A 12,160-nucleotide genomic window follows, 5' to 3' on the forward strand; every position below is an offset into this window, starting at 1 on the left:
CCAGCCCACCCAAAGTGGCCCAGGTTGGAAGGAATCCCTCACCCCAAGTGTCTAAGACAGCCCAACAGGATCTTTAGGAACAGCTCAAACCATCAGCAATCGCTGCCCTGCTCTGCGGGCTCAGGGCAGCAGAAGGAGCCCCCAGGGCTCCAACGCAGCTGCAGCAGGAAGGGCACGGGGCCTTGCACAGAAGCTGGCTCGGCCTCCTTGGGACACGTCCTGGCTGGTGGCCATCCTAAACCCACGGCTGTGACACAGTCAAGGATGGTGTGGGCCAGGGCACAAATGCTGCTCTGACCCCTGGGCCCTGCGAGTACTGAAATCAGCGGGTGTGGCAGAGTCCTTGCCCAAGCAGATCTGCCACCCCCCGAGCCCTGGCAGTGCTGGTGCCTGGCTCCTGCCCCAGAGACCTGCCCCGGGGGCTTCTGTGCCAGAGGGAGCCAAAACCCACGTGCACTGGGGGCTGTGCTCCTTCCTGAAATGATTTTTTCTGTAGAAGGGATTAGCAACAGCAGAAAAGCACCAACACCTGCTGAATTTCACAGGAGAAAGAGACTCTACAGAGCCACTGTCATGTTTCCTTTGGCTTTTCTGTATGTTTTTCAAGTATTCTGAAATGAAAAAGCAGCCAAATCTTAAGTTTAATGTCAGCATTTTCGTGTCCGCAGCTGAGGCCAGAAGCTGATCTCCAGTGCATTTGCAAAGTGCTCGGTCTAACTCTGGGAGGAGAAGCTGTTCTGTGTTCCTGAGTACAGTGCCAGCACGCTGAGGGAGCAGCCAGGGGAAGTGCTGGAAGCAGACTTGCTCTTCTTGTGCTCATTCCTGTGCACTCTCTGGTGCTGTTTCTGTTGCACCCAGAGCCGCTTGGGCAGTCCTGCTCTAGGGGACATTGCTGCCCTCTCCCTGGTAGCCCCCAGGGCCCAGAGCTCTGTGTCAGGGGGGCCTTGGTGACAGCGTCGTGGCCTGGGCACCAGCCCTGCCTCTGCCCCCTGCCCCTTAGTGGCAGCACCCAGAGGACAGCCCCTGCAGGGCCCCCCTTCCCTCCCAGCCCAAATACTGGGCACTGGGCAGTCAGGGCTCCACGATGCCAGGCCGAGCTGTGGCAGGAGGGAAGGGTTGGGGTGGGCTCCGCCCCTTTGCCAGGCACTCCCCACACCACAGGAGCCTGGAGAAGAGCCCGTGGAGCCCCTGGGTCTAGCACTGCATGGAGATCGACTCCAGAATTCAGACCTTACAGAACACAGTTTCACAATTACATTCACACATTTACAAGACAACGGACCTCTAGAGCCAAAAGCAGGTTTTTATATAAGAAAGGAGTGAACAAAAAGCACGAATTTCACATCCAAGTCATACAAATGATATAGGAAAAATAATTTCTAAAAAGGAGCCTTAAGAATTTATGATGCAAGCTAACTGCCACACGGATCACTGAAAGCCTGGCCCTTTTAGAAACTTTTCAGCAGGAAAATACAAATATTTCCACATGTAAGCAAATACCATTGCGATTGGTAGTGCTGGATGCCCCAGGATCATGTCATGCACAGCATATAGTACGGTTGAGTCGTGAGGGAGAAAAGAACAGCCTTTCTGAAGATATGATAAGGATATAAAGCTAACAGAGAGTATCCAAAGAGCATGAAAATGATGAGGGGACAAGAGGGGAAGTATGAGGAGCAGCTGAGGACAATTGGCTTGTTCAGCTTGCAGAAGAGGAGGAGAGAGAGGGAGGAGATCTCAGCATGGCCTGCATCTTCATCCTGAGGGACAGCTCCAGTCGCTGCTCGCTCTGCCCAGGGACAGTGCCCGAGGGAGCGGCTGGAGCTGTGTCAGGGCAGGGTCACATCAGGGAAAGGTTCTTCCCCCAGAGAGTGCTGGGCACTGCCCAGGCTCCCCAGGGAATGGGCACAGCCCCAAGGCTGCCAGAGCTCCAGGAGTGTTTGGACAGCACTGCCAGGGATGGGAGTGTTGGAGTGTCTGAGCACGGCCAGGGGTTGAACTCCATGATCCTTGTGGGTCCCTTCCCACTCTGCAGAGTTTACCATTCCATGATTCCTAGACACTGAGAATGAAAACTGATACAATGCTTTGCCATGTCAATAAATGCCGGTTTTGGTGCCTTCAGTTGGCTGTGTCCTCAGTTAGAACACACCAAATATGACAAAATTCAGCTGCTATTTTAGACAGAAAGCACAAAGTGCCACATCACCATATCAAGCACTGTTCCATTTAAAGCTTCCAACAATCTCTTCTCCATTTCCAAATACAAACATCAGCAAACACATGCTGAAAAAGTCAAATGAATTCCAGTATTCCCGGGATATAAATTATGACTAATAAAACCAAGCAAGGATTGCACACAAGGCCTTAGGAAACACTTCCTAGATGAATTCAAGTCTCTCCCATGCAGGGCTGTAATGGCTGAACTTCTGCACTGCTGCACAGTTCCAGGTAGAGTGGGAAGAAGTCCACAGTTTTCCTATACAGTCCGAAATAGGGATGCAGGCCTGGACCAAAGGCTTTCCTGGGGGAATGATGCTGAAATCCACTGCATTCTGGCACGCCAGGATTCCAGACCCCAGCAGGTGTCTCAGACAGCCCGTGAAAGGAGCGAGCGAGATCTGACTACTACAGGATGGAATGGGAGGAGAGACAGATTCCTTCAGACAAGCAATTAGTGCCTGAAAGAAACACATGCACAGGCCCCTCTGAGTGAAATGGAAAAGCAAAGGCATTTTGGCAACAGCAGCAGAACTCTTGGAAGTAGGAGTGCTTTGCAACAACAGCTTACAAGGTCTAATTCCTGCCACTGGACTTTAGGGCAGATGAGAATAATTTGGGTAATGTGGGAACCCTGTCAGGAGATAAGCAGTCATCTCCTGTTTCACCACAACCTTGCAACAAGCAGAAAGGGTTGTTTGGTGAACCAAAATAAAAACAGCAAGAAAATCCTGTCCTGCAGAGACAGTGACACTCTGGTGCCTCCATTACCATCTGCTTGGGGGTTACTGCCAGCTCCGAGCAATTCTTCATGAATTGGTACCTGTGTGAGCAACAGAAAGAATTGGAGAGTAGAGCTCCCAGCCCACCTCAAGGCTTGGCTTTCATCCTTACATCATCAGCTCAGATGGCTGGATCCCTTGTCCAGGGGAGGATGTCCCTGCCCATGGCAGAGGGTGGAACTGGATGAGCTTTAAAGTCCCTTCCAACCAAACCATTTTGGTATTCTAGGATTCTTCTAAAGGCACTGTCATCTAGAATGGGAGGTCTCTTCCCACAAGCTCCATCATAAACTGCTGCCCCAGCATATCTAATTACAACCTGTTTTCCAGCCACACTGCAGCTCCCTTTCAACTGAGCTGGAGCTGTTTGAGCAGCATTGGACTGAATGGCCTCCAGAACTCCACTATTCTACAGCCTAGTTTTTAGGCAACTTGCAGTCCAGAAAATCCTTAGAATCAGCCCAGGAACTGGTGATCCTTGTCAATTTTATTTGGTGGTTGCAAATCATTCATGACTAAATGGAACTTAGGTCAAGCTAACATTCAGTTCTTCCAGGAAAATGGTGAACTGACTGGGACAGGTTTAAATTCTCATGGACAAAACCTTTCTGTGGAAGAAGGAGCCAGGCCCTAATGTCCAGACATTCAGCTGGACCAGAGGCTTTGGGTCAGCTCTTCACACTGCAGCTTCTTGTACAGGACATGGGAAGGCTACAAGGGATCCAGCCTAATGCCCCACTTTGAGAGTGGAAAAATGAACCCTATTCCTGCCCTCACTTCTGTAATTTCTATTTGGGTTTCCTGCTCTTCAGAGTTAAATGGTATCAAGGGTAAAGGGATCCAGCACACAGCTCCTCATTTTCTAGAGGGCCTCCAACACAAAGATAACTAAAATAACCTTGGGTTAGTCACAGCTTTTCAAAGGCAAGCAAGCAAAACAAGGTATTTTAAACTGTGCCAAAAACTGATCGAAACCCCAGATGGAAAATTATATTTTTCAGAAAGAAAAACACAAACAAGGAAGAGAATTCAAGTCTCCCTTCTTTCCCAGTCAATATGAATATAAGCATCAACAACTAATACTAACTCTTCTTTCAAAGGCACAATTTGACACCACAAATGTGGCAACTTTTTCAAGGCAGAGAATGGATTTCAAGAGGGCTTACCCTGCTACAGTAGCTGCTCTTGGATTTCAGCTGCACTCATTTAATTTTACTGGAAATCTCTTTCAGAAGGCCTTTCAAATCAGAGAGCTTAAAAAAAAAAATAAGAAGAAGGTTATTTTTGTAAAGTCCATCTAGCTGAACGAAAGCAATGCTTTCCTTCATTACGAAGTCTCTTCTTCATATCCAAGCATTGGTATGAAGGCTCCCCACTCCAGAGGCCAAATATGTAATTCAAGGAAGCCTCAGAAAATACTCACTATGAAAGTCTTTTCAGCATCACAGGCATAAAAAGATGATTTGGTAGCAATTCTCATTATATGCTCTCTGGTGGATCGGTAGCTTTATATTGCTTAATTATCCCATGCCTGCAGCACCAGAAGCTAAACCTGACAGACACCTCTGGGAAGGGGACATTTCAAGTGTGTGACACCCCTTCTTCCCATTGGTGTTTCATGGGCCTTTACACAGCTGAATATTGCAGTCTTACTCTAAGGTGGAAATCACTTTTATTCTATTCCATCCCATAAGGAACAGAGAAACACTCCTCCAGTGCTAAGCAAGTGTCTTTCTGCTTCATTTTCCAGGACAATATGAAGCTCTTGTGCCTTAAAATGGACCTCACAGCTCATTGTGTTCCACCCCTGCTGTTTGCAGGGACACAGGCTGCGCCAAGCCCCAATGTCCAACTGGGCTTTGGACACTTCCAGGGATCCAGAGGCAGCCACAGCTTCTCTGGGGACCCGTGCCAGGGCCTCCCCATCCTCACAGCTGAGAATTTCTTCCCATTATCCCATCTCGCTTGCTCTCAGTTTAAAACCATTCCCTCTTATCCTAATCACTACATGCCCGACATTCCTATCTATGGAATGACACAGCACAGTGAAAAAGCCCAGTTAAAATGGGGTCCTGGTGACAGTGACAAAGACTGCACGTGACTCTGGGAGGCTCATTTTCCTTGCCATGGACACCCCCTGCTTTACTAGAGAGAATCATGTTCCCCAGAGCAATCTGGGACAGAAGTACCTTTGCATCCAGTTGTCTAAATCGATGCACCGTCCTAGAAGCAGAAGGAGAACACAGAGCAAAGGGATCAGTCTGGATATCAAGGAAAACCTAGCTAATTACCACACCACAACTGCCCCCAGTGTTCCATCCTCCCCAGGAGGCAGGATTGCACGTGACTGGCATCATTTTTAGTACAAGTACATGAACTAATATGTGAATTACTATTAGTACCATGCTACTCCATTTTCTTTCTCAAGACACTTTTGCTTCCAGGACCAAGGAGATGTTTTTGGTATTTATTTGGCTTCTTTTCCAACACTGCATGTCTCTGGCTAGTCTTACCCTAAACACTTATTTGCAGACAGCAATGTTCATGCCCATGGATATGGAAGGGTCTGATTCTTCTCACCCATTCCTATCAGCTCTCTCTGATTAAGGGAAATACTCAAGCTGCCTGAAGTTAGCAAAGTAAGCAATCATATAGAGCAGGTTTTGTCTCTACCAGTGTTCTGTTTTCTTGCTTGCTTCCTGTTTCTTTTTTCTCTTATACTATTCCTCTGAAAACAGTGAGACAGATCCCAAAGACCATGTTTTTATGAGCTGGCAGTCAAAGAAACATCCAAGTCTGAGTCTCCCAGCTTTAAACACCATGAATCCAAAGAGCCTCTTCCTTTCCTCAAAGGTCTTCCCTACTCCTGGCTACTACCTACAAATCTCCATCTGGATTACTGCTGTGGGAATGCCTGGTATTCTAGGCCTAAGGTAAACATTCTCTGCTAACTGTATAATCATAGAATTATTTGGGTTAGAAAAGATGGAGTTCATTCCACCACTAAGCCGTGTTCCCAAGTGCCACATCCACATGCCTTTTAAATCCCCACCCCGAGATGGGGGTGCCACCATTGCCTTGAGCAGCCTTTCCAGAGCTGGACAAGCCTTTCCATACAGAACTTTGTCCTGATATCCAACCCAAACTAACGCTACAAGAAGAGCTGGCTGTGGCACTGCTTTCCATGATGAGATCTCAAAACACCATGGGAAGACATTTTCTTCTCTGCAGCAGACAAAAAGCATCATTTCACTTTAGAAATAAAAAGCACATTTATGCTGAGTTTATCTACTTACTCCGTAGTTTGCAAACATTTAGAGCTGCTGAAAACTTGCCTTCACTAGAAATGTTCCAGAAAAAATTAAGAGAATGAAGGCAAAGATGGGCAGACTTACTCTTCTGATGAGTCATTTGCTTTTGTGTTGATTTTGACAAGGTAATTCTCCTTCATGACAGCTTCCCATGCCAGGATTTCATTGTCCTCATTTCTTGAGCCTGGGAAATGCATTTGAAGAAAAAAATACTTAATTTGTCTTTCCAAAGCCAAGATGCAAAAAGGCTGGGTCAGTGTGTGCATTCAGAGGTTAATGATTCCCTTCTCCACACCCTGAGCACCCGCAGCCCCACTGCCCACCTGTGACTCAGCTCTGACACAGGCAACACCAATGCCTTTCACTCAATGCTCCTGGCAACCAGTCACTTGAAAACACAAAATAACAGCAAACATAAACCCCAAAACCCTCCAAACAAACAGACAAGAAAACCCTCTAACTTAACAAGCTCCAAAAGTCTTTCTGGACTTTTTTGAGTCTTGGTTAACACAGGTGCCTCTGCTTCAACAGGTATAGGACATTCCAGCAGGTTCCCATCTGGGTTTGAGCTTTCCATTTGTTTCTACATGATTCCATATTGGATCATTAAGAGTAACATTTTTAGAACCATGATCTAATATTTTTCATTGAACTGAAACACTCCAGAGTGATGAAGAATTTTCTTCTCTAAAAAGTATTTTGTGGGGGTGATGTAAATTCAAGAACTGACACTTTGAGGCATCAAGGTCCTTTCCAAGGTAATACTTCAGCATTTTATACTGTTCCAAGAGGACCACAAAAACCACAGGGGTTTAAATAAAAAAAAAATTAAAAAATTAACTGAGACAAAAGAAGCCTAGAGCTGGCAAACAGCTGAAGATCCCTTTCTTCCAGCCAGTGCTCCTCTCACCTCACATAGCCCTCAGCTGTTCTCCCCCATTCCAACAGGCATTTAAGCCCCCAAATCCCAACCATTTCCATGAGAGTTAAATGGGGAAGGTAGGATTTTACAACAGTCAATACATCAAGGTGCTTCCTCCATGCACTTCTCAGTTCCTGTCAGCAAAACCACAATCATTCTCTGGCTCTCATTAACTCTCCCATTCTTTCAGAGCTGCAGCATCAATTGTGCATCATTTGAGCGGCAATATCTTCCTTCAGTTTCCCCAGCAAGGAATACACACAGTGATTTGGACAGCCAAAACTATTTAGTGCTAAACAATTTCATACCCCAAAGCATGCTCTTCCTCCTAAAGTGGTAACAAATGCAGCTTCTGCTGCAGGGCAACAGGCAGGTTGCTGATGGATGGGAACAAGCCAGTCAATTAACTCAACTTATGCTCTCCCAGCTGAGAACACACTACATTTGCTGGGGGTGGGGAGAGCTTGTTAAAACAATTCCTGTCTGTGTCCTCTGACAGAGGAATTAAGGGAAAAATAGCAGAGAACTGACTCGCCACAATTTTGAGGTGGTTTGCTCATTTGGCTACATCCAGAGGGCCAGGAAACTGTTTATGCTCTTTCAGTCACTCCCCAGCCAGCAGAATGAATGACAAAAAAGACAAACTCACAACCTTGCAAAGCTGGGAAGCAGCACAGGCAGCCCTAAAGAGTTAGGATTAATCTGAAGTCTTAATTGATTTACACACACAAGACAATTCTACATCGAAACAGCTTGGACAAGAGAGCACTGGATAAATCTCACTTGAAACCTTGAATCTTACTGAAGAGATTTCCAGCAGCACAGTGGATTTGCATGACAGAGGTCTTGGAAACTTCCCAGCACAGCACAAAATGCCTGGAATAAGCACAAGATGCCATGCAGGAACTGCAATGCACCAGCTGCAGAGATGACTTGTGGGCAACAAGGAAAAATCCAACTCACAACAAATTGATGGCTCTTTGCTTTCTTTCTTACAGCAGCACTTGAAGCATTTCCTCATCACCATGAATATGTAGGCAAAGATGACAAAGGGGAAGGGGATGGTCAGGCGACTGCAGTATTCCTGGACCAGGAAGAAACGCTGGAACTTCCACACCTGGTCATTGTTCTCTTGCACTGACCCAACAGTGTAGCTAATGGGAGAGAGGGAACACACTCAGGATTAGTTGTTCTCCAAAGAGCTGCATCAGAGCCAAGAACAGAGCATTCCTCTGCTGTACCAGAGCATGGTTTTATAGTCACAGAATCCCACAGTGGTTTGGCTTGAGAGGGACCTTAAAGCCCATCCCATTGCAATCCCTTGCCAGGGGCAGGGACACCTCCCACTGTCCCAGGCTGCTCCCAGCCCCAGTGTCCAGCCTGGCCTTGGACACTCACAGGGATCCAGGGGCAGCCACAGCTGCTCTGGGCACCCTGTGCCAGGGCCTGCCCACCCTCCCAGGGAACAATTCCTGCCCAATAGCCCATCCATCCCTGCCCTCTGGCAGTGGGACACATTCCCTGTGTCCTGTCCCTCCATCCCTTGTCCCCAGTCCCTCTCCAGCTCTCCTGGAGCCCCTTTAGCCCCTAGAACAGCTCTGAGCTCTCCCTGGAGCCTTCTCCTCTCCAGATGAGCACTCCCAGCTCTGCCAGCCTGGCTCCAGAGCAGAGGGACTCCAGCCCTTGGAGCATCTCTTCTGGGCTCATTCCAGGATCTTCATGCCCTTCTGATGTTAGGGGCCCCAGCCATTCTGAAAATGGTAGTTTTTATTGACAAGGAGATTATTTAGTTTGTTCTTCATAGAGAGTGATTTGCAAATGGGAGGAACTAAGACAGTAGAAAAAGAACCCCTTGAAGTTACAAATAAACTGGAGAAAATCTGAATAGGAAGAAAATACTCCATGTACTTTTACTACTCAGCTCTAAGTAATCCTCTTCTAGCCTAGAAACGTGAGAAAAGGATGCTTCTTCACAAGATATTGTGTCTTATTAATTGAGCAGATTACTCCTTTCTTAGGAAAATAAAAAACAAACCTAAAACTAGAACACTTTCAAAAAGTTTAAAAGCTCCTACAATTTTTAGTAGAGGTATTAAGGACACCCCAGGCACACATCAAGCCCACAGCACAAAGCACTGTATGAACTCAGCAAAGAAACAGCCACAGGAGAAAGCAGTTCCCAGGCTGCCTGACCTTTCAGTGTGGCATTAAGTCACAGATGGATGCTCCCAAAATGCCTCTGCTGAGAGCCTAATGGACCTTTACATGAGATAAATTAAAACCTTCCCTTGGTGGAAATTCTCCTTTTGTTTAAAAGATAAATACAACTGGCAAAAACTAGAGGGTTTTTTACTGACATAACAGCAAAAAATAGATCATTTACCATTGGTGCTGTTAAAGTAAGTGTTCTAGCAAATACTAAGGATTTTTAGGGTAGAGCTGGCTTACTGCTATACTTTCCTTTATTATTGTGAGGTACTCACACCCTTTCTGGGGAGTATGAGTATGCTTGTCTCTCCCCAAGCTGTACCCATCTGGCTGCCTTGCCAAAAATAACATTTTAACTGCCTTCAGAGTCCAGGTCAGCCTGGGGAGAAAGGTTCAGAGCTAAGGGGAGAGCAGAACCTAAATCTGAGGCATTCTCATCCAAGCATCTCATCTCAGGCCAGCAAACACAGGCACTGTCATTCAGATGAGAGATCCTGTGGAGCAGCACCAAGACCCCTGTCAATACTTCTGCTGCCAAAGCAACTCCCTGCCAAGGTACCATCAAAACACAAAAATAAACCTAGTGGTCCTCAAGAATGGTGGCCAGAGGTTGAGTGCTCATGTTGTGAGTATAAAGCAGAAGAGGAGCAGGGCTGGGAATGGGAACAGAGCCACAGCACTAATCCAGCTGATTCCCCAGTGAGACACAAAGGCAGCACACCCCCAAAGTCTGATCTGAAGAACCTCCCAAGATTACATCAACCCCTTGTGAGGGCTTGCAGCAGATGCAACAAAGATTTCTGGAAGAACCTAAGGAAGATGTTCCCTGCCCTTGTTGGTCTAGTGGTGATGGCACTTCTCAAGACAAAGTCCTTTTATATGTCCCAAGGGGATGTGGCCCATTGCTTGTGGTCTAAGACAGAACAATAAATTGCAGGTCCATCAAGGCAGTACCAGACCCATCCTCACCACACAACAGTTCAGCTTAGTAAAACCACAGTGTCCTGAAGAGTAACTCATTTATTCACTCTAGCAAGGTTACTGGGGCAGCAACTCACCCTTGGTAAGGCCCTGACCCAGTATCAGCCCCTGCATGACCCACGGGGGTTCACACCATGTCCTCTGTGCAGAGGATGCTTAGGGATGGAGGCAAAGGACAGGCAGCAATCCCTCCCCAGGACACTGCCCCAGCTTCTCCCATGCTCCTGTGACAGATGCAGAGGCAAGGGCTGGCTTCCTGCTGTTTTCCACCCCCTTTCCCAGAGATGACCAGGAAGCCACGGCTCCTTCGTTACGCACCCAAACATGGCCACGAGCAGGTTCACCAGCAGGATGTTGGTGGAGAGCATGTAGATGCACACAAGGGGAATGGTGATCCACTCTGGGAAGCGAGGCTGGTTGTTGGCATCCAGCTCCACGCACAAGGGCTTGGACTCGTTCCCAGAAAAAGTGCAGTGGTCAAAGTTGTAGGTGGTACCTCAGAGAGTGAGAGGGAGAGCAGACAGTGAGCTCCTCGTTCTACCAGCCCCAGGTCCTGCCCTCATCCCTGTGGCCTCCTCCATCCCCTGGAGGCAAGGGGTCAGCACAGGGCTGGACAACCTCTCCCCCCACCCAGGGAAGACCTCCCCAGAAGATAAATACCATCAATGTCATCAGGGTACTGGCCAAACATGGCCAGGTAGGGCTCGTAGATGACCGAGCGGAAGATCCACTCCCAGCGGTGCTCGTTCTTCCTCAGGATGCCTTGCCTGGCCACACCAAAGGCCACCATCCACACAGCAAAGAGGAAGAGGAAGAAGAAGACATCTATCATCTGACAAAGGACAACAGGCATCAGTCAGTGCCCTGCTGCAGGTCTGCTGCAAGCCACAACTGGATGGCTTTTTGCTCCTAATTTCACCAACGCACATGGGAATAACTGACCACTCCCATTCAGAGAACTTAAAAATATTTAAGCAACCATAAAAGCAAGGTGTGTTTTGGAATACAGGATATTCCCCTGGCATCAGACAGGCTCCACAAAAACCACAACAAGAACTGTGGCTCACCTCACCCCTGTGAGGTGAAAGCTTCTGGAATTGCCACTCTGGGTGGCTTCCAACCAGCATTTAGAGCCCAGAATCTCTGGCCAATGGCTGCATGAATTTCTAGCACTGCATGACAGGCTGCTTACCATCCTCTTCCTCAGGTACTCATGGCATGGTTGCAGTGGAGGACCAAAATCCTCCTCCTGTACCCTCTATCATCACTGTCTTGTTCGGGCAAAACTCAAGGCGGCAACAGAAATGTTTGAGGTATGGAAGACAAAAGCTACCAGAAAGCAAATTTCCCCTGCTGTTCTTCAGCCTGATCCTTTTTCTTTCCCTTCACACAGAAAAATGCCTTGCTCTTAATTAGGTCCCATTTAAACCTTAATTTGTCTTATTTACCAGATTTAACTTGCTGCCAGAACGTGGTGCTTTCACTATTAAGAGGGAAGGGAAAAAAAGTGTCATATCATTTATTTAGAATCTCTTGAATAGCTGCCAGAATCTTACCATCCTCTGCAGCATAATAATTTTGGGTCCTAGATTCCTGCTAACTGTGAAAATATGGATGAGCCTCAGGGTAAAAACTATGTAGTCCAAACAGAAAATTACTCTCCCGGAATACCAAGAGCTTTCATCAGAGTGAAGCCTGATGGAGACAGCAAAAGAAAACAAAGAGAAGCCTTGGGT

At 47.3% G+C, this 12,160-nt stretch overlaps 1 protein-coding gene across 2 annotated transcripts in view; it reads right to left on the reverse strand.

Annotated features, from left to right (window-relative positions):
• Nucleotides 1–1,283: 1,283 nt before the first annotated feature.
• Nucleotides 1,284–12,160, reverse strand: part of TRPM8 (transient receptor potential cation channel subfamily M member 8) — a 35,996-nt gene continuing 25,119 nt past the window's right edge. For both annotated transcript variants that reach the window (XM_079311099.1, XM_079311100.1), the window contains 8 exons: nt 11,981–12,119; nt 11,085–11,256; nt 10,743–10,920; nt 8,199–8,389; nt 6,398–6,497; nt 5,192–5,225; nt 4,169–4,255; nt 1,284–3,043 (listed from right to left, as the gene is read on the reverse strand). In XM_079311099.1, the coding sequence (XP_079167225.1) occupies nt 4,205–4,255; nt 5,192–5,225; nt 6,398–6,497; nt 8,199–8,389; nt 10,743–10,920; nt 11,085–11,256; nt 11,981–12,119 (865 nt within the window). In that variant the 3' untranslated portion in view covers nt 1,284–3,043; nt 4,169–4,204. The remainder of the gene's footprint in view (nt 3,044–4,168; nt 4,256–5,191; nt 5,226–6,397; nt 6,498–8,198; nt 8,390–10,742; nt 10,921–11,084; nt 11,257–11,980; nt 12,120–12,160) is intronic.

The sequence above is a fragment of the Erithacus rubecula genome, assembly GCF_903797595.1.
Source record: "Erithacus rubecula genome assembly, chromosome: 8".
NCBI lineage: Eukaryota > Metazoa > Chordata > Aves > Passeriformes > Muscicapidae > Erithacus > Erithacus rubecula.